The 27704-nt window shown below is 43.2% G+C and overlaps 1 protein-coding gene across 1 annotated transcript; it reads right to left on the reverse strand.

Annotated features, from left to right (window-relative positions):
- Positions 1 to 649: 649 nt before the first annotated feature.
- On the reverse strand, positions 650 to 26565 carry LOC105481372 (vestigial like family member 1). Its single transcript, XM_011740904.2, has 5 exons — positions 26459 to 26565; positions 22572 to 22810; positions 9632 to 10051; positions 7828 to 7881; positions 650 to 978 (listed from the first exon to the last, which is right to left on the reverse strand). The coding sequence occupies exons 2-5, from the start codon at positions 22783 to 22785 to the stop codon at positions 890 to 892; spliced, it is 777 nt and encodes a 258-aa protein (XP_011739206.1). The 5' UTR covers positions 22786 to 22810; positions 26459 to 26565; the 3' UTR covers positions 650 to 889.
- Between the last annotated feature and the right edge of the window lie 1139 nt (positions 26566 to 27704).

Genomic DNA, 27704 nt, shown 5'->3' on the forward strand with positions numbered 1-27704 from the left:
AGGGAAATGTTATCAGATCACCCAACCTACATAATATGCCAACTCTATTGGAATCATTTTTTCTTTTCCCTAAACTGTATGTTAAGAGTTCACTTCTGATGGTATTATCTTCTAACACAGATGAATCTTTCTAGAGTCAGCCAAGATAAACACACACTTCTATAATTATGTGCTACAAGTACTCTAGAATCAGCCTCCACCCTGAATTTTTCCAGCCATCACCTAAAGAAGAACATGGATTTTGAAAGTAAATAACTTTGAAAGAAAATGTACTCCTTAAGCCTTTTTTCCTCTTACTGAATCTAGGAAACATATGTAATACACTGGAAGATTTGTTCTCTTTATTTATATAGCAGATGGGAGGGGAAAATATCTAAGAGCCATCCTGATATTAACTTAATATCCTGATATTAAATATTGCAGTGGTGAGAAAAGAGCACTGAGTTCAGAGGCCTGGATTTCAGTGTTGGCTCTGCTACTGGCCATGTGATCTTAGGCAGGTCATTTAGCTTCTCTAAGCCTCAGTGTCCACGTATATTAAATGAAGATAATAATACCAATATTAGGGTTGCTGGAAAATTTGAATGAAATGACGGATGTGAAAGAAATTAGAACCCAGAATAGCACCATCCAAAAAAGTACAGTTTTATTATTATTCATCAGCTGAGCTGTTACACAGGAGCAAGCAGGGTGTGGCTGGGGAACATTGATAGCGGGGGCTTCTGGGATTTTCACAGGGCAAGTACTGAGCTCATACTAAACACGAAGCTGTTTAACAGATTGGGGAGGCAAGTGGGTTTGAGCAGCTTTCATTTTTATCTGGAACAATCTGCAGGGATGTCCTGCTGCCGTGTCTTAGACCAAGTGTTGTCTTTCTCCTCCAACTTGACTAAAGATGCTGCAGGTATCGATGTGGGTGGCCCCAGTGGTTTGGTGGTGTAAGCGAGTATTTCCCAGGTGTCTCTAACTCTGAAAGAGCTAAAGGAGAAGTTACATGGTTAATGAAAGCCAGTTAGGCCCCTGTGGAAGGCTGTGAGTCTCCTCCAGGGTGCAGATGAACACCTGTGGGATGTCAGATACCAGAGTCTTCAACCTCAGAGGAAGGGAAGGCAGAAACTCATGGAACTGCATCCAAAAAATGCTCTGGATGCAGAATAAGTTCTGTTCCAGCCACAGGCCCAACTTGTGATGAGCAGTTTACTCAATTCCCAATAAGTAAGTTCTCAGATTTCTCAACAATTGCATTTGGGCGTCACTTTGTTAGGACTGAGAAACCAAAGTTTTCAAGTGAAAGTATGTAATTCATCAGGACAAGACTGAGACTTTTCAGCTTCTTTTCAGACTGAAAATGTAGGAAACCCACAGCCTCAACCTATTCTCATTGGGTCTTTCCCACCCTATTTTCATTTTGCTTTTGGTAGAGGCAAGAGTGAAGTTGGTCACAGTCTGGCTCTGGCTCAGGCTGGAAAGCTTCAAGCTGTTCCTGTGATCTCCATTCAGTTGGAAAAGTGGGACGACCCCATAGGATATTTTGTGATCAGTCTTGATTAGAAGGACCCTGCTGGGGGAGCATGAGAGGAGTCTGATTTCTAAGTAATAGGGTCATGGGTGCAGTGAGGAGTGAGAAGAACAAGCAGGTGGGCCTCTATGCTCCCATCTCAGAACAGCGCCCTTAATCATTTATATATGCTGAGAATTCACTTAAGTTTGAAAAGCCTTGCCATAGGGCATAGGTGCCAAAGAAGAGATGTGCACAATTTTAGGAAGGGCATATACTTGCTCCTGATTCAACACCTAGAAAGAGAAAAGAAAACCAAGAAAAAGACAGTGATGTCTCTAGACCCTGTAGATTCATAGTAGAAAATCATAAGCACGTTGGAAAAAAGAATTCTCTTCAAACTGAAGTTCAATAAAAGAACAGATATTTTCTTATCTCTGGAGACTGGCTTCCTGAAAAACAGAATAAGCATGAGCTGACTCTGGGGTCTTGTGAACCCAGGTTTGAGTCCCGGCTTACCACTGCCTATCTGTGTGACCTTGGGCAAGTTACCTAGCCTATCTGTCCTCCACTTTACTCATGTCAAATGGGGATATTAATAAAAGCTACCTCCTAAGATTCTAGTGAGGATTAAGTGAGTTAAATACATATAAAGGGGTTAGAACAGTGACTGGCACACAAATGCTCGATAAATGTTTACTATTATTTTGTTAAAAAGGCAATGTGTCTATATGTGGTAGAGTCAAATTATTGCATGGTCAAACTGCACCTTAGCTTGGTGGGTAAGACTAAGGAAATTGAAGTCACTGAAAACTGACTCTGGCACTCACTTTGACTTTGGACGAGTCACTTAACCTCTTAAGCCTTAACTTTCCCATCTGTGAATGAAGATAAAAGCAGAACCTGTGTTGCCAGTAGCTATTGGTTCTTATTTTGCTTCGCTGCCATGATTTTTGTCACTCTCTTCATTTCTAATAACCTTGTGCTTCACTCTACCTCAACCACCCATTCCCATGGTCACACCCTAGACTTTCTTATCATCCACACAGGGGACCCTTGTGATCTCAATTTCAAACATCTACTCTCTAGCCACCTCCCATGTCACTGGCTTAAGTAGTCTTATCACCGTGTTTTCACATAACCTCCAATCCATCAACCTCCATTTCCATTGACATCCTGTCAATGTCCATCTGCCTCCATTTCCTTCTCTGTGCAGCTTAGACACCACGTTCTGTTGTTATAATCACTAACTTGCAAACACCCTCGACTCCTTTTCCTTATTCTCTATCCTTCATGCTCTCTTGCCACAACCTCACCCCTAGATGAGCGTCCCCATTTGCCTTCTCTGTACATTACACTAACCTAACATCACTGATGAAAATTGCACAACCCAGCTGAGAGTTCACACTTCAAATTCATGAGCTTGGACTTCAGATCACCACCCAGAAATCCTACTTATGTTTGTTTACTATCAGGCTTGCTTTCCCAATGCCCAAGAAGACTTTTTCAAACTTTCTCACTCTCTTTAAATATCCCACACTCTTGCTGTCTTGCTCCACAGTTGATTGAGAAAATAGAAATCATTAGATTAGTACTTTTTAGTGTCCTCACAAGCAAGCCTGAAAATCAGTTTTTGTCTGTGTCCTTATTAGCTTTCTTTTGTATACTTTCAATGACAGAACAGTCCCTGTTCTTATGAAAGGTCAATGCTTCTACATGTCCCTTCTGTCTTCTCAATGATTTCACCCCTCAAGTTATCTTCATCCTCCTATATTGGATCATTCCCATTATCATGCAAAGAGGCTCTAATATTTGCCTTTTTAAAAAAAGACCTTCTCAAACCCCATTAGCCTCTTTAGCTAATACCTTTTCTCTCTTTATCATTTCAATGTTAAATTTCTCTAAGAAGCTCCTTGAATTTACTATTTCCACTTTCTCATCTCCGGTTCACTCTTCAACCCACTTCAATCTGGCTTCTGTCTACATCACATAATGAAAACTGCTCTTAACAAGGCTACAAAAATCTCTGATGCCACATCCAAAGGGAATTTCTCCTTATTTGACCTTCTTTTATTTGATCTTTCCACAGCCTTTAACACAGTAGATCACTCCTTCTGTTTTGAAACATTCTCCTCTTTTAGCTTCTGTTATATACCACACTGCCCTGGTTCTTCTCTTATCACATTGGCTACATCTTTTTAGTCTCCTACAATGGTTCCTCATGTCCCCAGTCTCTAAATATTGGCACCCTCCAGGCCTCTTTCTGTGGCTCTCCTCTCTTGTATGTCTACATCCTCTGCCTAGGTGATCACATCCAATGGCCTTAAATACCACTTATGCACAGGACTAATATACATCCCAAATGTTTACCCAGACTTTCTTCACTTACATATACAACTGTTTAAAAGGTATATCCACTTGGATGTCTTACAGGCACCTCAGACTTGACATGGTCAAAACAGTTGTGTTCTCCTATCCATTTGCTCAAACAGGAATCCTAGGAGATAACCTGGATTCTTCCCCCTTTCTTTGCCATTCCTATTTAATCCATTACCAAGTCCTAAGAGCTAACCTTCCCAAATAGATCTCAAATACCCCTATCTCTGCTGTTGCCACCTAATCCAGGCTATCATCCTCTCATGCTTCTTGCCTCTTTGTTTTCATTCTTCCCTCTCCAATGTGTCCTCTACAGAACAGCTTTTGTGATCTTATCAGATGCAAATTAGATCACACGTAAAATCCTTCCATGGCTCACAAAGTCACTTAGAATATGAAATCTCAATTCCCAATGTTACCCATAAGGCCCCTGCACCACCTGGCCCCTGCCTACCTCTCCAGCTTTGTCTCATACCACACTCTCTCTTTTCTCACTCCACTCCTGTCACCCTGGTCTTTTCTTTTTTCCATTCTTCACACACATCTCGGGCTTTTGCAGGGACAGTTTCCTCCACCTCCCTCTATCTCCACCCTAATTCTTCCCAGAGCTGGCTCTCTCACTTCATTCAGGTCCCTGATCATACGTCACTTCCTCAGAAAGGCCTCCCTTGAACACTTTATCTAAAGTTGGCCCCCATTTCCCCCTATTTCAACACTTCATGTGTTTTCCTCACTCCACTTATCATAACTTGCAAATATTTTGTATTTTCCCTTTGGGGGTGGGCATGTCTTCCCCACGAAACTATTAACTCTATGAGGGCAGGGACCAAGACAATTTTATTCACTGTTATATCTCCAATGTATATTATAGTCCTGTGTCTGGCAATCAGCAATATCAACTGTTGTTATGATTTGTAGCCATTGAAGCAATACATAACCAGCATCTATTTCTACTGACCAAAAGATAAAATCAAATTCACTAAAACTTTTGACCAACATTTGTGAGAGTCACCTCCAGAATGTCTTTCTCCAAGGTCTCTCTGACTACCCTTCAGGCTCTGATGACTCTTCTGCTCCATATGCACTTGCTTCATAGATGCATGACAGCCCACATGAGGGGACTAGGGCCATGTTGGAGGGGCAGGAGGAGACTCTGCCTCCCTTCCTTGACAAATATTTTTCTGGAGCCTCACATAGGAAATCTTTCAGAACAACCTAAATCTCCACTGAAAGGTTCATGTAGTTCACTTCGAAATGAGGTTAATATAAATTATATAAAGAATAAGACATGAGGCTAGGTGAGGTGGCTCATGCCTGTAATCCCAGCACTTTGGGAGGCCAAGTTGGGCAGATCACCTGAGTTCAGGAGTTCAAGACCAGCCTGACCAACATGGTGAAACCCCGTTTCTACTAAAAATACAAAAAATTAGCCAGGCATGGTGGCAGGAGCCTGTAATCCCAGATACTTGGGAGACTGAGGCAGGAGAATTGCTTGAACCTGGGAGGCAGAGGTTGCAGTGAGCCGAAATTGAACCATTGCACTCCAGCCTGGGCCATAAAAGCAAAACTCTGTCTCAAAAAAAAAAAAAAAAAAAAAAAAAGAATAAAACATGAAGAGCCAACTGAGTCTCATGCCAAATCTACTCCCCCAGGAAGTGAGGGAGCAGGATCTGGGCAATGAACAAGCTCCCCAGGTGGTTCGTACCATCAGGCAAGATTGGAAGACTGGTGTCATGCTTAAGAGCATGGGCTTTGCTGGGTTCCATTGTCCTTTTTCTTGGAGCCCTAGGAAGTCCCTTCTCTTCCTCTCAGCTCCATGCTACCTCCCTCTGCCTGGGGCCACAGTGGTAGAAGGACGGACTTGGGCCTGTTGGCATAGCCACCTTTCCTCAACTACTCTCTGCAAGAGAAGATCGTCCCCTACCCCCTTTCCCTAAGGCATATTTTTCTTTGCTCTTTTGCTTGCTTTCTGAGCCTTCTGCATCCCCCTTCCTTTATTTTAGGATAGTACCCTTGCCCCAGATAGACAGTGAACTCATTTGTGGTAAAATAATCTCACCAGTGACTAATTTTCACTGTTGTACACTTCATTTAACTTGGAATTGTTTTTGATAATTTTATGACACTGTGAGAGCAAAGAGATAATACTGCATCTGCCACTTGCTGCTGTGACTTAAGGTAAGTCCTTTCACCTTTTTGAGATCCAGTTTCCTCATCTATAAAATGGGGATATTCATTCATTCAATCACTATTTGCTGAATATCAGTTGAGTAAAGCACCTAGGACATATTCATATACACCTCACAAGGTCATGGTGGGGACTAAGCAAGATGGAGTATGTGGTATGTGGCTCATGGTCAACACCCAGTACATGTTGTTGTTGCTGTTAGTTTTAGTCTATGAACAATTGTAAGCATCAAGTTATCAGTAATTCTGAGACTCACAATAAATAAATGTAGAAACTATTAACAAGTACTCAAGAAACACCACAATCCTTGCCTTTCATAAGTTAGGAGGCCAGCAGAGCTCATTTCCTTGAGCAGGGACTTACGTGATGTCTGCCTTGGCCATGCTAAGGCTTTTGAACCAGCTCTAAATGAATCTCCTCACGGAGGCATGGCCAATGAATCACCAGGGTTGGTTTTTGTTTTGTTTGTTTGTCTCTTACACAAGGGCATCAAACAGAATAATTTTTACTACATTGGAATAATTTTTACTGCATTACTACATTTTCTTACTGTTTCCTTGTTAAATGCTCTTTTATTGTTTCCAGCATTCACTCATTCATTTATTCAACAAATTTGTATACGTCTGTGCCAGGTGCTAGGGATACAGTGGTATACCTCTCAAAGTCTCTGTCCTTATGGGGTTGACATTCTAGTGGGGTCTATAGATTGCCCTCACCCCTACTTCACACCAGACTGTCAAATGCCTGAGATCAGGGGTTGTGGTAGTGGCTTTTCCTTTGGATCCTCTCTATTTTTATATTTTATGGAGATGGGGGTCTTGCTATGTTGCCCAGGCTGGTCTCTAACTCCTGGGCTCAAGTGGTCCTCCCGTCTTGGCCTCACAAAGTGCTGGGATTACATGTGTGAGGCACCACATCCAGCTTGAGTCCTCTCTTAAACACAGCACACAGAGCACAGCTTGGGGCACACAGGATGCCCTCCAAAAAAGACTTCTTGATGGTTTAATGTATGCCAATGCTTAGAATAATGTGCCAGCCATTATTCTAAGCATTGGTATACATTATTTCATTTACTCCTCACACCTCACCCTATGAGGTGGGCACTATTTTATGCTTATTTGACAAATGAAGCAACTGAGGCATGAAGCGGTTAAGACATGTGACCAGGTTCCTGAAGCAAGTAAATAATAAAGCTGACATTTGAACCCTGAACCCAGGTCATGAAGATCCTCATGTCATTCCACCCAGATTGTCCTCTTTTGTAAGTTCCTACTGACACCACTTTCAAATTGAGTGTGGAGCTCAGAGTCCTGCCCTCACGCCTTAGTTGACATTTTCCCTGACTGCAGAGTCCTGGGATGGCCCTGTGTACTAGGCTGACAACTGAACATCTGGGACACAGCAAGCAAATCCTCATCCTCATGAATTTCTTAATTTTTCTGAGTCACCTTGGCTACTTCAGTTAAGTCCAGCTCAGGTTAAAAAAAAAAAAAAAGAAAGAAAAGAAAAAAGAAACTAAGGGCAGTTACTTCTATAGCAAAATAAAATTTTACAAGATAAGAAGCGCATACACTCTTTTTTGAGGCTAAAATGAAACAAATTCTATCTATGAAAACACTGAGTGATAGAAATAAGGCTCCCGTCCATTACCGAAGACTCTGGGTTTTACACTATCAGTGTCTCCAGTAGTAGACAGAAGCCTTATTCCTCAAGTTCGTTCTCAGGATACAGACACACACCATCAAAGGCTGGACCAGATACCTACTTTCATTTGGAAGGCTGGTACTGGCAGATCCACGAGACATATACAGTTTCTTATCTAGAAAAGAAGAAAAAAACATTATTGGAACTGAAATTTCTAGGACTAGGTTAGAAAGTGCCCAGTAGCATCCCAGGGGCCTCACATTGCCTGGTCCTAAGTTTATGAATATCTGGCATATTCTCTCTTATCAGATGCTACAAAAACAGAGAAGCTTCTGTTTTTAAGGTCCACCATCTTCCAAGGCAGTGTTCCTGATTAAGGGTCACTGACTTCCTCAACAGATCCTGGACTGCCAGTCACCAATTAATACAACTGATGTCAACATGAGTAGAGCATGAAGACTTTGGTGATAACCATTTGTTGGTGAACGTGTCTTGAGATTTCAGGAATAGGACAATTGCCTGCATTATAGTTTCACCATGATGTGCCTGGCTTACAGTAGATGCTCACTAAATATTTGCTGAATCGGATTTGAACTGTAAAGAGTTGCTATGTTTGGAAGGTGATGATTTCAGCCATCTGTGTTCTAACCAACTGTTGAAACAGGGCTCTGCTGTGTGTATGCACAGCATATACACAAGCACAGTTGGCCTAATTTTCCCTGTGAATCCAATAGGAAAGGACTTTTGAAAAAGAGTAGAGGGGTAGGAAATTTCACAGGTTTCCCAAGCATGACACTTCTATGATTTACTCCTTAAGTACATTCCTAATCAAATTCTGGAAATGACAGAGTGGTATTTTAATGGGAAATTTGTTTGCCACATTAGAATAGAACACAGTGCCTGACTTAGGTAGGCTATGCTGAACAGGCCCTTTGTTTACTATATGCTTAGTTCAGTGTAAAGACAGCTTCTAGTAATTTCTTTCAGGCATGGAACACTAGAACCACACTATGTATGGACAAGGAAGCTGCAAAAGAAAATTCGTCCAAAGTACAGAATGACAGAGGTTGCAGACTTGGTTCCATGAAACTATAAAATATATATATTTATAAGTGTTTCATATGAAAGGCAAATCTTGCAACAGAGTAGGTTGATTTTTTGGTGGAAGTATAATTAATGCCAATTCTTCCCCGTTCTTTTACAAAGAAGGGAGCCTTGTTTTCTGATGGATATTTTGCATCTGGTAGGCGCTAATTAAATATTTGCTGGGTGAATGAGTGAATGAAAAAGTGAGTGAGCCTTAAGGGTGTTTTTAGTTCAGGGGAGGGGTGGTGGTCAGGGAGTAGGAACTCAAGGGATACCAAGCAGGAGGATCCCAGAGTGCAGGAGCAAGCCGAGGACAGCCAGCCACTGTTAGGTCTCCAAGCAGCAATGAGGCTGCCTCTACAGTCGCTTTGAATTTTAATGTGTGCAGCAGATGGTTGGTATAGCTTGCCCTTGTTGTTTGCCTGGAGCCTGACATCACTGCAAGTTGCCAACCTGTTTGGAGGCTACAAGGTACATCACAGAGTTCTGTTTTGCAAATGGCTTATTTAATTGCTCCCAATGAGGTAAACATAGGACCCTACGGTATTAGACAGCAGCCCATCATTTTTCTAAGGTAAGGCCAAGTTGACGGGCTAGGGTGAGTACTTCGGGCCAAGTCCATCTGGCTAGCTATCTATGTAACCCTTTAGCTATTAAACTGTGAATGTCAATGAAGCCTAGTGAAGATATATGGAACATTTAAGCAGAACATTCCATCCCTCAGCAGCCCTATGTCCAGAGTGGCAGCAATTAGTCTTGGCACCTGATCTCATGCCAACTCACTCTCAACCACAACCAATCAGGGGCACCCCTCCAAGTATCTGTAGGCATTTCCTTACAGTGAACTGAGCCGGGAGGCATGTTGAAGAGCAACCCTGTGCTTCCAGCTGCCTGGCCAGGGTTGCCATTCTCCCTGGCGGCAGGTTCCTGAGGACGGGCTAGGCATCTGTCTTGCTGGAGGAGACTTAGGAGAGGCTCACGTTTCCCATCAGGCTGGGGCTCTGGAACCAGGTGCCGAGCAGGGAAAGCATGAGAGTAGCCAGGCTCTAAGGAGCTGGTGCCGGCCAGGGAGGAGAAATGCCACAGCTCCCCAGGCCGAACAGAGGCCCTCCTAGCCAGGGATGGTGAGAACTGATTCACAGCCATGGGACTAGGCACATGCAAGTTGCAGTTGGCGGCACGGTTTGTGACAGGTACTTCTGGCTGTGGCTTTGTCCACGGAGAAGAGTAACGCCACTGATTTGGAGACATGCTGTCATCTGAGAAGGAAAGATTTAGAAGACATGTTAGGTGTTTATTGTTTTCAAAATGGATGTAGATTTTTTAAAATAAATACTCTATTTATTTTTAACTTGAAGGAAATAAGAAAAGCTAAAATAAAATCATCCTAATGATAATATCCAGAAACAGCCATTGTCCTCTGTAGGTGTACTGTTTCTAGGACTGGTTTCTATTCATGTATGCATTGTTTTCTCAACATATATTGTTATTCAAGCCATTTTTGTTTCATTAAAATATCATGAAAAGCCTCCTATAGAAATGAATAGGCCAGGCATTGTGGCTCATGCCTGTAATCCCAGCTCTTTGGGAGGCTGAGGTGGGCGGATCACTTGAAGCCAGGAGTTCAAGACCAGCCTGGCCAATATGGTGAAACTACAACTCTACTAAAAATACAAAACTTAGCTGGGTGTGGTAGTACACACCTGTAGTCCCAGCTACTTGGGAGACTAAGGCAGGAGAGTTGCTTGTGCCCAGGAGGCAGATGCTGCAGTGAGCCGAGATTGCACCACTGTACTCCAGTCTGGGCAACAGAGTGAGACTCAGTAAGAAAGAAAAAAAGAAAAAGAGAGAAAGAAAGAGAGAGAGAGAGAGAGAGAGAGAAAGAAAGAAAGAAAAGAAAGAAAGAAAGAAAGAAAAGAAGGGAAAGAAGGGAAAGAAAGGAAAGAAAGGAAGAGACAGAGAGAAAGAAAGAAAAGAAAGAAAGAGAAAGAAGGGAGGGAGGGAAAGAAGGAAGGAAGGAAGGAAGGAAGGAAGGAAGGAAGGAAGAAGGGCCAAACCCCAGCTTTTTAAAGTGCTGTACAGTAAGTAGTCCATGGTAAAGCAGTAATATAACTAACAAATGTCATATTTGTGCACTGCTTGGTTATTTCCATTGTTTTCTATTATGTTAACAGCATTACAATGAGCATCTTTGTATAGATACCTTTGCTCCTGGATCCAATTCGCTCCTTAAGGATACTTTTCTAGAAGTAAACGTGCTTGATTTGTGTTTGGTTGCTGCTATCATCTAGCTTTATTTTATAGCTGGTGTTTTAAATACACTAAATAGGGGGACTCCACAGAACTGTGCTGGTCACTCACACAACTCTAGGAGTTAAAACCACATTTTCCAGAGTAATATGAGGCACAGGGATGTTAAGAGACTGAGCCAAGGTAGCAAAAACAGATTAGCCAAGTAGGGAAGTGAGCTGGAGCGATAAGTAATGGGGAGGGAAGTAGTTGCTTGGACCCCATTTTGCAAAAGCAGAATTCTGAGGGTCAAGAGGTGACTTAGATTCTTCTTGCAAAGTTCATGTGGATTGGTTAAGAGGGATGGAGTGTCCTTTGGTTCCATACACACTATTCTTATTGTGCCTATGATAGCCGCCGAATCTGAGATCTCAAATGTCCAGGATAGCTCAGGACAAGGATGAATGTTTTCCCCATTCTCAACACCTACTCAGGCAAGAAGGGAGGAGGGAAAGAGCTCTTCCAGACAGTTCTTAAACCCTGGAGCCTATCATCTATCCAAGATAATGGAGAGAGGGTGGGTGTGGAGACAAAGGAAGATTGGCCAGCTGGAGAGGCTGTCTGGGACACTGGTCCTATTTCCCATACAAACCTCTCCTAGCTCTCTTGAATGTTTAGTTTGACTGGATTGTGTACAAGATAAAAAATTCTGAGAGGCCTGCACAGTGTTACTGGAGTGCCATCACTCAGTGTAACACAAAGGATAGGAACAGAAATCCAAGTCCTCACGGCACAGACATTCTCCCCAGCATCTCACACCATTCACAGTGAGTGATGGGGGATGGTTGGCCCTTCTTATGAAACCAAAGGCAAGACAATATATTAAGATTTGTTTTGGTGAGGGTGAATGCTACTTCTGAAAATTGGTATCTCCAGGCCAGAAGCAATTCAGTGCACAAAGAGAGTGATTAAGCTAATTTGGTGTAATCACAGTCTGTGTTTCATATTGAATGAGGGTACTTCATGTCCTAAGCACAAATTAGAAACAAAGCGTAGCCCCTGACAACTAGGTAGTTTCCATCTGAACAGGCCTTACAGATCTCATACATATGACTTAGGGGCTGAATGCTTGAAATGTGGAAAGCAGAGCCCCAGAATGTTTTGACTATTTCCCTTAACTGCTTCCTTTCTAGAATTCTCTGAAATGTTAAGGGAAGTGGGTTGGTGTGCCACAGTCCAAAGTCCTATATGGTCACTGGGTGCCCCAGAGCACAGTTTAGATGGGAGCTTGTGGGCATGCACCGGGTGTCTTAACCCCAAGTTCACAGTGACCCATCAGAGGGCCTTGGGTGGCCTGGGGAAACCCATCATTCCAGATTAGGCTTGGAAGTCAGTGGCCCACGGAGTGGAGACCCTGGATTTGAGTGGGCCTCTCTTTCTCGGGCCTCTTGGGCCAACTGCTCCAGCAGCCACTCCCACCTACCCTGTGGATGGGTAAAGTCCTCTTAAACTACAAACGTGCACTGACTCAAGGCTGCTGCTGCTACTAGAAGTGACCCTGGTGACTTTTTTTAATCCATGTGCTCCCTATTAGTTACCTCTAGAAGTGAGAGAGGGAGCCCCAGGGCAGAATTTGCTGCCTTCGCAAACCCCTGACCACACGAATGAGTGGAGAGCAGCTGAGCAACACCCTGACGCAGGGATACATGGGGCAGGCTAGGATTTTTCTTTCAGCAGGAATACAAATGGCTTCCACTCCACTTACTTCAACCCTGGGCATCTAGACCCTACCTCTTAGTCCCATTCATCCCTCTAGAATTACTGATGCTGTTGATCCTGAGACAAGACCTATCCAGAGAGAGCTGGTCTCCATTTCCTACACTGCCCTTTTTGGGTGAAACTGGCAGGCCATTCCCCCTGCCTTCCAAGCATACCTAGAGGCACCACACATTTCCACCCATATACACTTTTGGGATCTCCAGAACACTCTAGAAAACATCTTCAGGCATTTATGAATTTGCCTCCATTCCAGAGTACCTTCCCTCCACTTTGTCCTTGCATGGAGGCCCTGGCTTCCTATTCCAGATTAGTTTTTCAACATACAAACTTAAATGTCGCCCTTTCAGAAAGGCCTTCCCTCAACCTCCAATCTAAAGTTCGTGACCCTGTTACTTTCTGTGACTGCACCCTATTTCCTTCATGGCAGTAATATAGTAATTTATTTATTTCTTAATTCTTACATTCATTCATTCACTATTGGTCTTCTTTATCATTTAGTAAGCTTGGCGAGAGCTGAGATCATTTCTCTTTTGTTCACCATTATGTCCCCAAGAACTTGCACAGTGCCTAGCACATAGTGGCCCTGAAAAAGTATTATTCTAATGAGTGTACACGCATGTTTACACACAAACACACATATATATGCACAATTGCAAACATGTACACACTCATAAACACAAACATGCGCACACACACACACACACCCCACACATACCCCCTTCCCCACTGAACCTTTCTAAATCGAAGAGAGCAGGATGAAAGTGGTTAAAAGCACAGACTTTGAAGTCGGAGAGGCTTGGAATCCAATCCCAGATCTGCCACTTCCTAGCTGTGTGACACTGAGCAAGTCCCTTCCCACCTCTGAGACCGTTATGCGATTGAATGAGACAATCCACGTAAAAGGTTTAGCACAGTACCTGGTACACATTTGGCACTCAATAAGTGGTAGCTGTTGCTGCTGTTATTATTAATCATTTCAGTTTAGAAACCCACTCTGGGTTTCTTTACTGGTTTGCAACACTCAGCATAATCAACATGAAAAAAAGCAAGACGGTCATTATTGTATGAGGCCTGAGAATCCTCCCTGCCAACAGTCACCTAGTGCTGGAGAAGGGAGGGGCAGAAAGGACTGAGCCAAGGGGCCCATAACAGCAGCAGAGGCAGCAGCAGCACTTCAGGGCCGGTTTGGAGGCTGGAGCAGATACTGGTTATAAAAGAGGGATTTCAGAAGTCTTTGCTCAGTCTGTGGCCATTCCCAGGGAATAACACATCAGAGATGGGCAGGAACAATTTGTAAATATAGAATAGTTTTTGTTTATAGAGTACGCACTGTGGGCCAGGCACTTTACTTAGCACTCTGCATACATGATCTCACATGATCACCACAGCAACCCAGATGAGAAAATCGAGACCCAGAATGGTTAAAGTGACTTGTCTAAGGCCACACAGCTAGCAAATGGTAGAGGTGTCTGATTCCAAACCTCATGCTCCTACCAACTATGCCTCCCCAATATTGCAAAGAATGCAATGAGCTGGGTACTTTCACATATTCCTTGGGTTGGAGGTCTGGCAGATTGGCATAACACTTCTAGGAGGAAATTTGTCGGTATATATCAAAACCCTAAAATTTTTGTATACTCTTTGACCCAAGCATTCCACTTGTAGCAATTTATTTTAAGGATATAGTCAATGATGCATGTAAAAATGAACCTACAAGGATGTTCAAAGTGCTTTGTATAATATAGCGAAAAATTAGCAACAACCTAAATATTCAAAAATTTTAATAAATTTGGTACATCTATAAAACGATACTCTTGAACCATTAAAATGATGTTGTAGTAGAACATTTAATGGCATGGAGAAGTGGATATGACATTGTTGAATTTTTTTAAAAAGCAAGTTACAACCCATTAGGTGCAAAATGATGTCATGTTGTAAAAATTAGTACACGTACATGGATGCACATGTGGTTTTTGTTTCCTGAATGCTTATCTATGTTTTCTAAATTTCCAAAAATGAGTATATTTTGTATATTTTATGTTTGTAAATAGTAAAAATTATGTTTTAAGCAAAAACTTAAACCACTTGACCCATGAAGCGCCCAAAACACAAGTCACAGCTGTGAATGACTAATCCATGATTGCCTGATTTCCTTCTGTCTATCCTTTCTTCTTTCCTTCCTTCTCTTCTCCCTCTTTCTGCATCTTTTAATGCAAATTCTGCGGGTTTTTTTTTGACAGGGTCTCACTGTCTCCCAGGCTGGAGTGTACTGACAAGATCATAGCTCACTGCAGCCTCAGTTTCCCCAGGCTCAAGCGATCCTCCTGCCTTGGCCTCAGCCTCCTGAGTAGCTGGAAATACAGGTGTGAGCCACCGCACCTATACAATTTTTAAATTTTTTTGTAGAGACGGGGTCTCTCTGTGTTGCCCAGGCTGGTTTTGAATGCCTGGCCCTCCCAAAGTGCTGGGATTACAGGGGTGAGCCACCACGCGTGGGCTACAAATCTCATCTTATGATGAAGTTGAAACCAAGAGTCCTCTGAACACATGCACATTTTGCACTATGAAAGTCCAACCTTTGACCTGCATGATCTGTATACATTGACTTTCCCTCTCTGCTCTCTTTGCTGGTGGCACTTGCACTTCATTCATTCACCCCCAGGTACAAAAAGCATATTGTTTGCATTAACTGAGGTCAAAATAACACCGGAGGTGGAAGGACAGCTTCAAGGAGATTGTCCTGTTCCAGGGCACCAGGGGGGCCTCTCAGTTCCTCCCCCTCTTTCAGAGCTGCCTCCCTGGGGTGCCTAGTCTTTGGATGAATATCCAGGTTCCTTTTCCCAACTGAAAATAGAGATCAAATACAGAATATGAGCTAGTATTTGAAATATTGAGTGGCTAAGATCTGAAATCAATTCCATCTGCCGGCAAATACTATAGACTCCCCATATTAGCTGTGAGATCTTGGGCAAGTCACTCGACTGTCTGAGCCTCAGTTTCCTCATCAGGAAAATGGACATAGAGTTAACCAGTAGAGTTGGTGTGAAGATTCAATGAGATAATCCACGTGACAGACCCTAGCAACAGACAGTGTTCAAAAAGTGTTAGCCATTATACACATTATTAGCGATAGTCCTTATAGGTATTAAATCCTCTTGCTGGGGCATTGTCAGAGTGTACAAAGGCAAGAAAATGGGGTAGTCAAGAGACTGACTCTGGAGATCGATGGACTTGGGTTTCAATCTTTATCACTCACTGGCTGTGTGACCCATCTCTAGGCACTTACCTTCTCTGGGCTGCAGTTTCCTGCTCTGTAAAATAAGGATAATAATATCCATTGCAAAACGGATTTGTGAAGCACAACCAACATGCAGAAAAATGCACAAATGGAAGTGTGCAGCTGGGGGAATTTTCATAAACTGGGTAATGAGCACCCAGCTAGAGTAACAGAACCTGACTACCACCCCAGAAGCACACTGTACCCCCTTTCAGTCACAACACCCCCAAAAGGTAACCATATCCTGTGTTCTAACACCATAGGTTCAATTTGCTTGTCTTTGCACTTTATAAATCACAGTAGATTTTGTGGACTGAAGTAAAATGCACTAATTTTAGTGTGGTGTCTGGTATTTGCTGGGAGCTCCATATATGTTTGTGCAGATAGATTCCTTTTCCTTACGAGAATGGAAGACAGGAAACTGTCAATATTCACAAGGGCCATAAACAACTAGCATGACTATTTCTCACATAGATATTTACACTTTTTTTTTTTTAAGCCAGCATTTCTTCCCTACCCTCACTGATTATAGCAGATGGGAGGGGAGAGAGAAGGAGGCTGGATCCTTTGAGACTGGCTATAAAAGACCTCTGAGTGCCCACGTATATACCCTCTCACCTTCTCTCAGCAGCCCTGGAGCAATGTTGCCAGGCCTGAGGCTGGCCTCAGGACTGGGGCTGGGGACAGGACAGGAAGAACACAGGGTAGCATACGTACCAGGACCATGCCCCCTACAAACTATAGTTACTGAAGCTTCTCTAGTTACTGATTCTAAAATTCCCAATGTCCTTTTAATAGGGAGATAATTCAAAGATACCTTCAATTTGTGTTTTCTTTTCTGAAGTACAGCCAGTATAAATTATACATAAGTAAACAAAAACATAACATTGATTGGCGAAGAGAAGCTAGGAAATTCGACGGCATTTCCTAGCCACACGGGTCTCTGTGTTTGGGCTTTGCACATTTGGCTCAACAGACAGCCCTTAGAATGTGGGCGAGTTGGCCACGGGAGCCCATGAATGGGAGCCTGTTCTCCTTGGAATGGCCTAGCTGGGCTGGACGGCCTGGTGCTGGCCTGTAGGGGTTGAGAGGATACTAACAGTCAGTAATGAAAGGCCACTTGAAAGATTTCCCACCATTTTCAAAGCCATATGTATGTCATATAACACCTCCAGTGAGAACCTCTGTGGGACTGGAAGCCTTTCATGGGGCCCTCCCCTGAGGCAGCAGAGCTTATGAGAAACTTGACTCCTAGTGGTGATAAGAGAGGCTTTGAGGGAGGCAGTTTTTCCTTCATTTGCTCAATCAGTGGACAAATATTTGCCTAGCCCACACCACACTCTGTGAGGGAGACAACATCTCCACAGTCAAGGGATTTGTGGGGTTCTTATAGGGAAAATGTAACAACCAAGAAGGAAGATGGAGAAGCAAGCCACCTCTCTATCTGGCCTGTGAAGGCTGGCTAGGGCAAGAAACAGGGCCATGCCCAACTTCCCTTAGCGGGCAGGGGCTTCACAGAAGGATACAAGGTGAAGTCAGAAGGCACAGGAAACTCTATGGCAGCCATGCAACAGAACCCCCTGAAAACCTGGAGGCTTATGGGAGAGGCCTGCTGCTCTGTGAACCTGGTGTTTTGAACACAGGTCCTCATATCTATCTTAGTTGTTCAAAAACTCAACTCAAGCCTTGGACTACATTACACTTACTATGTGCCACTTGACATGCATTATCTCCTTGAATCCTTGCAAGCACTGTCCTATAATTCAATAATATTCCATTTTAGAGATGAGGAAACTGAGGCACAGAGCGGTAAAGTGATATGTCTGGAGATCACACTGTTAGTAAGTGATGGAGCTGGCTTGGGCCCACGCTGAGTGGTTCTAAAGCTGTATACCACACCATACCCCCTCTCTACGGTGACTCCCATCTGTAGGATCAACACCTTGTGATCAAAATCATAATTTCATTCATTCAAGCCGTATGTATTGAGTGCCTCCATGTGTCAGGCATTGTACTAGGTACTTACAAAGCAGCAGTTAACAGATTGACTCCCTACTGCCACGGAGCTCAGAGGGTAAGGGGAGAGAGGAGTCGAGAAAAGAAATACAACATATAATGTGTATTTATATATATTTCTTCTTAGCATTTGTCAAGTGACAAATGCTAAGAAGAAAAATGAAGCAGGGTAAGAAGACAGACATGAGACGGTGGGGGCTTTCATTTTTTAAATAGATTGCTCAGACAAGGATTGTTTGAAGTGGTGACATCCAGGTGGAGACTTGAATGGAGAAAGGTGAAGCCATGCAGGTATCTGGGGAAAGAGCATTCCAGGGATAGGAGAGACCATGTGCAAAGGGCAGGCCTGAGGCAGGATTGTCGCTGGCATAGTTTATGAATACCAAGGAGCCTCGACTGGAGCGGGTGAGGCAGAAAGTGGTAAGATATGAGATCAGAAAGACAACGGGGGCCCAGATGAGGCAGGGCCCCATTATAGACTTTGGATATGATTCCAAGTGACATGGGAAGCTGTCAGAGGGTTTTAAACAGAAGAGTGCTAGGGTGTGACTTTCATTTTAATGCTACCATTCTGACTGCCCTCCTAAGAATAGACTGAAGGAGAGGAAAGGAAGAAGCAGTGAGACCAATTAGGAGGGGACTGCAGCAATTCAGTGGGGGGCGATGATAGCTTCTAGGACCCAGGTGATAGCGGAGGTGAGGGGACGCAGTCAGATCTTGGATATTTTGAAGATAGAACTTACACAATTTCCAAAAGGATTGGATGTGGGGTGTGAGACAGAGAGGTGTTAAGCATGACTTCAAGGAATTGGAAGGATGGAGCTCCCATTTATTGAGATGGGAAAGACTGTGGGCAGAGCAGGTTGAGGGGGAAATTAAGAGTTTATTCAGTTTGGAAGCTATTTTGTTTGAGTTTCCTATTAGACATGTTAAGTGAAGATCAAGTAGGCAGTTAGAGAGGCAGGTCTGAAATCCATTCTGGGTTGCAGATATGCATTTGGAATTGATCAACATATAGATGGCATTTAGGACCAAGAGAGTAAGTATAGATAGAGAAAGGAGTTGTCTGGGACCTGAGTACTGGGGCCCTGAAATGTTTAGAAGTTGGAGAGAGAAGGACATATAGCAAAGGAGACTGAGAAGAAATAGTAACCAGGGAGGCAGGAAGAAAACCAAGAAAGCATAATGTTATGGGCTGACTGTAAGCGAAGTAGGTATTTTCACGAGGAGAGAGCAATCTTCTGCAGCAAATGTTGTGATAGGTCAAATCAGATGAGGACAGATAGGGACCACTGGATTTGGAAAGTGGAGGTCACGGGGTAACCTTGATAAGAGCGATTTCAAGGAGTGATGAGGTTGAAAGCATGAGGGGAATGGAGTCTAGAGAGCATGGGAGGAAAGGACAGAGTACACATAAATACCACTTTTGAGTTTTGCTGCAAAATGAAGCAAAGAAATGGTGCAATAGGCCAAGAGCTGGTTTTATCCCAGCTTGGGTTTTACCAGGCAAGTAGAATAGAGGAAGTGAGACCATGGCTTGGTGGTGCTTACAAGGGAATGATTATAATGAATCCAAGCCAATGTGTTCAGAAATAAATCAGAGTCAAATAGCCAGTCAGTATACTTGCCTGTGTATTAACTGCCTGGGATTTTGATACTTTCAAGGAGCCAGTTAGATCTTCTGATTCCCACACACCACATTTCTCAGCTCTTACCACATGTCAATCCCCCATGTGAGTCAAGACCACGGTCATTCTTGCTCCTGCTGTGATTATTCAGCACACTCTTAGACATCACCTCCTCACTCCCCACCCACCCCCTCCTGCCCATTTTAACAGCAAGGTCCACATCATTTCCTTTAGTATCTGCTGCTACCTCCTGCCCTTCCACATGTTTATTTAACGCACAAGATTCTGTGAGAAAACCGCATTGATTGACTGCAAAAGTAATTTCTAAGAGAGAAGTAAATTCTGCAAAGATGAATACATCAGGTACACATCAACTCCCTCTCCAGTCCCAAAAAGCAAAGCCAGAATGATGGCATCTGGAAACAGGGGAGCTCTTTGCCTACAGGCAGAGGCCCCACTTGTCCACTTTACACAAAGGCCCTCACTTGGAGGTACGTATGTCTTCCAATGGGAGCAAGTCATTCAACATGTGCAGTCAGCAACACCAATAAAGAGATCTTGAAATCCACCAGACCCTGATCTATTTGCTCACTTTTCAAAAAGGTAAAGGGATCCATTTTGAGTCGCATCCAGCTGGCAAAGGTGACTTCTCCATTAGGCACAGGAGGTACAGTGCCTAGGGCCCATTAATAGTTTTAGGGGCCCACAAAAATGTTTTAAAATTAGAAGAAAAAATGAATATGACAATGATACTGAATATATTTAAAACACGAACCCAGCTTGGATTATATTCATCTTTATACCAATGCAGTCAAAAAATGTAACTTTTAATGTTTTTGAGGAGGAAGGAGGTCCATGAAGACAAAAGTGTCCAGGGCCCATGAAAGTCATACTACAGCCCCTGCTAGTGTGATGTTTAAGGCTTCCTTCAAACCTGGATATTTTGTTGTGCACATTTTGACTTAGTTCTCTTCAAGTAACTGCTTTGAGATGTACGACTGTTTATTTCTTAACAATTACCAAATAGACACACCTGGCCCTGTGAAAGGTGGGAAAGGGATGTGGCAAGATTATTCATCTGCTTCCCTCTGGCCCCTGCCCTTGCTCACCAAACCATCCACTATTAGTTGAGAAGAGGCTGGGAGCACCTACATGGGACATGTGTTTTCTTTTCATGGATGCATTGGTGTTACTGCCGCATCAGGCCATAGTAATAATAATAGTGATAATAATACTAGCTGGGTGTGGTGGTTCACACCTGTAATACCAGCACTTTGGAAGGCTGAAGTGGGAGGATTGCTCGAGGTCAGGAATCTGAGACCTGCCTGGGCAACATAGCGAGATCCTGTCTCTACAAAAAAAAATTTAAAAAATTAGCTGGGTGTGGTGGCGCATACCTGTAATTCTAGCTATTTGCGAGGCTAAGGCGGGAAAATTTCATGAGCCCAGGCATTCATGGCTGCAGTGAGTTGTGATCGCGCCACCACATTCCAGCCTGGGCAACAGAGTGAGAACCTGTCTCTAAAAAACAGAACAAGAAGAAAAATACTGATAATGATAACAGTAAATAGCTTGGAGCTTCATTGTGTGCTGAGCAGTAAACCCAGCATTTAACATCACTGAGGAAATAATAAAATAGGTGAACTAATTTGATTAAACAGCACCCATTTTTACATTAAACTTCATTTTTTTTTTCCAGTAGCTTTAATTTTTTTTTTTCTTTTGAGACAGGGTCTTGCTTTGTCACTCAGGCTGGAGTACAGTTGTGCAATCCTGGCCCACTGCAGCCTCAACCTCCCAGGCTCAAGTGATTCTCCTGCATCACCCTTCTTAGTAGCTGAAGATACAGGTATGAACCACCACACCTGAATAATTTCTTTAAATTTTTTTGTAGAGACAGGGTCTCACTATGTTGGCCAGGTTGGTCTCAAACTCCTGACCTCAAGTGATCCTCCTGCCTTGGCCTCCCAAAGTGCTGGAATTACAGGTGTGAACCATCACGCCCAGCTAGCTTTGATTTCAAAACTTTTCAAAACCACCTGTCTACAACTGGGAACACTCCATTTATAGAAATAAATTATATAAAATGCTAATATTATCAACATTTAAAAACTATCGCAACATACTTCTGTTCTAATGGCTTATTCAGCAAGATTCTAATCTATGTTTTAGTATTTTATGGAAATTTCAAGGTTCTTTGTACCTAGATAAAGTGCTCACAAATTTGCATATTTGTATGTTCATTTACTCATTCAACAAATCCTTGTTGGTTGTCCCGTATATCACAGTCACTGTTTCTAGATGCTGGAAACACGATATTGAGCAAAATCAGCAATGGTCCTTGCCCTCACAGAACTTTCATTTAATGGAGGAGTATGCAATAGTCAAATAATTATACAGGTGTGAAAACTGCAACTGTGACAAGTGCTTAAAGAATGGCAGGAGAATCTGTAATAGGATATTTGAATGCTTGGGGGTGTGGGTGGTCAGGGAAAGCTGCCCTAAAGAAGTGATCTTAGGATGAATGTGGGTTAATTAGGAGAAGGGAAGGAAGAGTTTTGCAGAAAAGGAACAGTTTGTGCAAAGGCCAGAAAGAAATCAGAGCGAACATGAAGGACAGAAGGAAGCCGGTTTCTGGAGGACAGTGCTGGGGAGGTGAGGTTGGAGCAGTAGATGGCAGCCCCATTTTGACGTTAAACTTCTAGGAAGGGGTGTGGCTTCTCACTAGTCAGAGCAACTTGCCTTTAGCAAACATATATGTGTTCAAGTGTGTCAAGTACATCAAAGAACTGGTGTGTCCGTGGCAGCCTTGATAGGGAATCCCAACTTCCTCCCTCCCGACATGCTCACCGTTCTTCAGCATCACACCTTCACTCTGACTCGAGGGGGTCAGTTCCTGGGGGCTCTTGATATTGCTCAGAGCTCTGGAGAAGTGCTCATCCACAACACTGCTGATGTCCCCTTGGAAGTAGGTGAAAAGGACACACCGGGAATTCCATTCTGTCTTTATAGGCTTCTGCTTGCCTTTGGGCATCCGGATGTCAGTCTTCTTCATTTCTTCCATTGTGAGTGAGTGACACAGGTGATAGCTGTGGACCAAAGGCAAAATGTCACTGGCACTATTTTACCAAGTGGCTTGGCTGTGGTTTGGGTGAGCAGTATCCTCGGGGGCAAGCGATTTGCTCCCACCAAGTACACATGCTCACTGGGGCCTCAGGGAGCCACATAGCTTCTAAAGGTCAATGACAATGCTGTTGGGAAGCCTTGTCTAATCAGTCTTCAAGGGACAACACAACAAATCTCCATGAAGTGCTGAGAAGGAGCCTTCTCTTACAAATGAGAATGATCAGACAACCTGACTAAAGAGAGCATCAGGAAATGGGGAGGTGGGAGGACACTGAGGCCAAATAGCAGAGTAACTTGCCTCCTGGGGAAGCGCCTTTCTCCTAAACGAATGAGCCAAGGTTGGCCCAGAACTGCCTGTAGGCATGGGCTCCCATGGAAAGCTTGACCAGGCAATCCAGTGGGTGCTTGACAATTTCAATAGTAGGCATTGCTTTCTATCTTGACCACTTGCACACAAAGTAAACACATCAAATTCTCCTACTCCCCTGATGCCTTAATCTATGTAAGCCTGTGTCCTGCGCCTACCCGCATTCCATCTTAGAAACTAGCAATTACAAACAACACCATCTATAAGGCCTCCAACAGATATATTCTGAACAAAATGCAGAAGTACAAAAAAACATTTTTACACCAATGTTGTCACCATTGGTGGAAACCTCCTGAAAGGTTGTAAGGTTGTCAGCTCTGTTCCCCAGCACATCTTTTGTATCTAGAACAGGGCCTGGAATAGAGTAGATGCTCAATAGCTGTGTATTGAATTACCCTAAACTTGGGTTCCATCATTGGTATCATCATATCCTACCCTGAGAGTTCCTTGTGGGCAGAGGCTGTCTATTTGCATCCAGGTCAGGTCCTGGCATGCAGTGGGCCTTCAAGACATGCTGTGGCCTTCCTTTACTAGGGAAGTAGCCTGTCAGGATGCTTCTTTACCTCTGACCAACGAATCTGACTTGCCATGTGCTCTGGCTAAAGATGGATTTGATCTATTCATTCTTGTAAATTTATTGAAAATGACTAGAGTTTAATAGACTGTCTCTTTCTCTCTCTAGTTTATGAGACCTTGAGAACAAAATTTCATATTCATTTCTTTATTCCTAGCACCTAGCATAATGTAGGTGTTAAGAAACCAGTGTTTCCCCTGGTTGACAGTCATGCTAAGCATAAACAGGTACTAGCTCAAAAACGAATCCATTGCACCCTTACTTTCCAAAAACATGCGAACAAACGCTTTGAAAAACTGGTAGATTCTTATAAAGTTAAACATATTCTTATCGTGTGACCCAGCAATCTCACTTCTAGGTACACATAGCCAAGAGAAACAAAAACTATGTCCACACAAAGACATGTACATGAATGTTCACAGCAGCTTTCTTCATAGTAACCAAAAATGGAAAATACCCACATGTTTATCACCAGGAGAATATATAAACTATCTGTGACATATTTATACAATGGAATGTTACTCAGCAAAGAACAAACAAACTACCAATCTACACAACAGCATGTATGAATCTCAAAAACATGTTGAGTGAAAGAATCCAGACACTAAAGGTCACATATTGTACAATTTCACATACATGAAACAAGCACAAATAATCTGCGGTGATGAAATTCAGAACTGTGGTTGCCTGTGGGGTAGAGATTGAGCGATTGACTAGGAAAGGGCATGAGGGAGCCCTCAGGGGTGTTGGAAAGGTTCTGCATCTTGATGAGGGAGATGGTTACTACATGAATGGATAAATTTGTTAAAACTCATCAAATTTTACACGTAAGACATATGCATTTCACTGTAGGTAAATTATTCCTTTATTTAAAAAAAAGTACATGATCTATTCTGATACTTGAAGGGATAGAAATAAAAACCAAGGTGTTATGAATTATAAAGCAATGAGAAGCATGGAGGCAGTACTTTTTTAAAGCTACAGTTTACAGAACACCTACTCTGTGCCAGAAACTACACATCTATCTTCTCCAATCTCCATAATCCTCAAATTAGGTATTGTTATCCCCATTTTACAGATGAGCAATCTGGGGCTTAAAGAAGGTGAAATAGACTGCCTAGGCTACACAACTAGGGAGTGGCAGAGCTGGGATTTCAACCCAGGTCTTTCTGGCGTTAATGTCTGTCCTACCTTCACCATCCCTTATTGACTATCCATTGGATTTAATAATACCTTCTCCTCTATGGGCCTCAGTCTTTCCATCTATCTCCTAATCCCTAGGGGGCCTCATGCCAGAACCCTAAACCAGTCATCTGGTTTCCTTCAGATAACGCAGGCAGCAACTCCCAACTCCGTCTGCTCCCTCGGGGCTTCTCCTTGAAGCCTCTGCCTGCTGCTGGAGGGGCCAGTGAGGACCTTTGGAGGATTCACCCTCTCATTCTCAGAATTTCCAGTGGCCACTGCTCAAGGTTCAGGCTTGACACAGCTTGCAATCTCTCTTTGCTAACTCCCCTTGAAGCCACATGGGAAGGAGCTGGTAGGACCCTAAGGACATTAGGGCCCTGAAGCACGTGCTTAATCTCCTTGGGTAGAATCCACAGATGACCCGGGCCAACTGGCTACAGTCAGGAAATATTAGAGATGGAGAAAGTCAGAGGTGGTGTTTCAGCCCCTTCACCTTGGAGAGCTCAGTCCGTGGGAAATTGGGCATCCTGAATAATAAATTCAGTATTCACTGAATAAGTACTACCTATGCCCTTCTTTTCCTCCCCAACCACACCTCACACAATCAAAAGGAAAGCCATAGGCTACTTCTCTGGATCGACTCACAAGCAACTCCCTGGGCTGCGCTTGGACCACAGTGGAGAGAAACTGTATTTGAGGAATATTAAAATTCTGAGAACTGTCATTGGCATAGTCCTATGAAGAACTGCATCTCACTCTACCTCTGGAGAAACATGAGAAGCTTCATCCTCAAATGAGCCCTCCATAAGAGGTCTCTTCATTCATGAATTAATTGCTGGGGTGTGTCTTGCTTAGGAGAAAGAGATGCTGCACAGTTGGATTGAAGGGGATGTCAGTGAGGCTAAAGAAAGGGTGGCTGTCTCCCAGAGAAGATGTTCCCATATCAATGCCTGGCTTATAGCAAAAGCCACTCGTAGTAGACAAAACCCCAAGGTCAAGTTTTACCAGTGGTACTGCCAGAACAGCATAATTACTAAACAACAGGCAGTTTGCAACTTTCCCATCTCACAAGATACAAAGACAGAAAGTGCTCCCTCAAATATTGCCCACACTTCTGAAAAAAAAAAGAACGAACGAAAGAAAGAAAGAAAGAAAGAAAGAAAGAAAGAAAGAAAGAAAGAAAGAAAGAAAGAAAGAAAGAAAAAAAAGATCTGTGAGCACAGAATCCCAAACCAGCATTTTGGCCAGAACTCTACCATAATCTGCCTGCATGGACGGACTTACCGCACTTCTCCAAAATGGTACCTAGCACTCTGGGGTGGGGTGGGAAGTCAGAGGGGTTGGTTTGTCAAATCAATAACTTGGAACAAAATCCCCAAGGGGACCAGATTATATCTCATTGAGCAAAGTATTTGATGACTACCCCATTTCTTCCCAGTTAAGTTTCTTTCCTCCTCCCCAGAAAAAATCCCCAGATTCTCTTACCTCTTAATTCTGGACCATCACCTGATTCTATGGCTGGGAAAAGATGGCCAGAGCTGCCTGGCTCACTTCAGAGCAGCTTAGTGCTTGCGGAAGCAGGAGCTGAGAATTTGTACCCCCACCTCCTTGTTACTTTCCGCCCCTCTAGCTGGGACTGTACAAGGCGTTTCCTGCTAGCTATCTATTAAGAATGCAGAAAATGTACTCCAACAAGTCAACCTGGTTGGGCACCTGCAGGAATGAGGAAAATGGTAGCTCTTTTTTTTTTTCTTTCTTTTTGCACTAAAAAAAGCATTTTGTGGGATTGTCTCTTAAACTGGGAGGCCAGTTGTTTGTCCAAAACCATACACAGAGTCAACAACAAATCAAACATCAGTTTTGGGGTTTAGATCAAACCGATGTCACATCAGTCTCAGGAACTGAGAGTCAGTTTGGTTTATCTCTAGTTTTTCCCTCTCTCTCCATGGGAAGAAAAGGAGAGCTCAGACCCCTAGGAGTCTGGACTTGTCACAGGCTTCCATTGGCCAAAGAGGGAGAAAGGACTTCTCTCAATCCGCAATACGCAAAGAAATTCAGGGTAGGAGGTTTGGAGGAGGGGATCCCAATCCTCATTTTAAAAACCCCTCAATATTACCTCAGTAAGTGGCACCATTATTCAGGCTCCAAATCCCAGAGCCATTCTTCGCTCCTCTCTTTGTCTATTTCATCAATATTAATTCAACAAATATTTATTGAATGCCAACTGTGTGCCAGGCACTATTCTGGGGGTTGTGTTTTATAGTGAACAAAACACACCAAATACCTGTCCTCATGGAATAAATACATACACATGTTATATGTTAGTGTATATATACACATACGTACATTATGTGTACAATGCCAGATGGTGATAAGTACTATAAAGAGATATTAAGCAGGGTAGAAGAACAGGGAGTGATAGGCTAGGTGCTAATTTATAGAGGGTGGCCAGAAAAAGGATTTTCTGATAAGGTGACACTTCAGCAGAACCCTGAGGGGGAAAAAAACCACATGGATACCTGCTTTCCTGATACCTGAGGGAACATCAAATTCAAAAGGTGAGATCGTGCTTAATCTGTTCACAGAAAGGCAGGCCAGTGTGACTAGAGGAGAGGGAGTGAGGGGAAAAGATGAGGACCAGGTCACATGGGACCTCATTGGCCACGCTACAGCTTTTGGCTTTTCCTGTAAGTGAGAAGGAAACCCACTGGAGGGGTTGGAGGAACACATC

This window comes from Macaca nemestrina, chromosome X, assembly GCF_043159975.1.
Source record: "Macaca nemestrina isolate mMacNem1 chromosome X, mMacNem.hap1, whole genome shotgun sequence".
Lineage (NCBI taxonomy): Eukaryota > Metazoa > Chordata > Mammalia > Primates > Cercopithecidae > Macaca > Macaca nemestrina.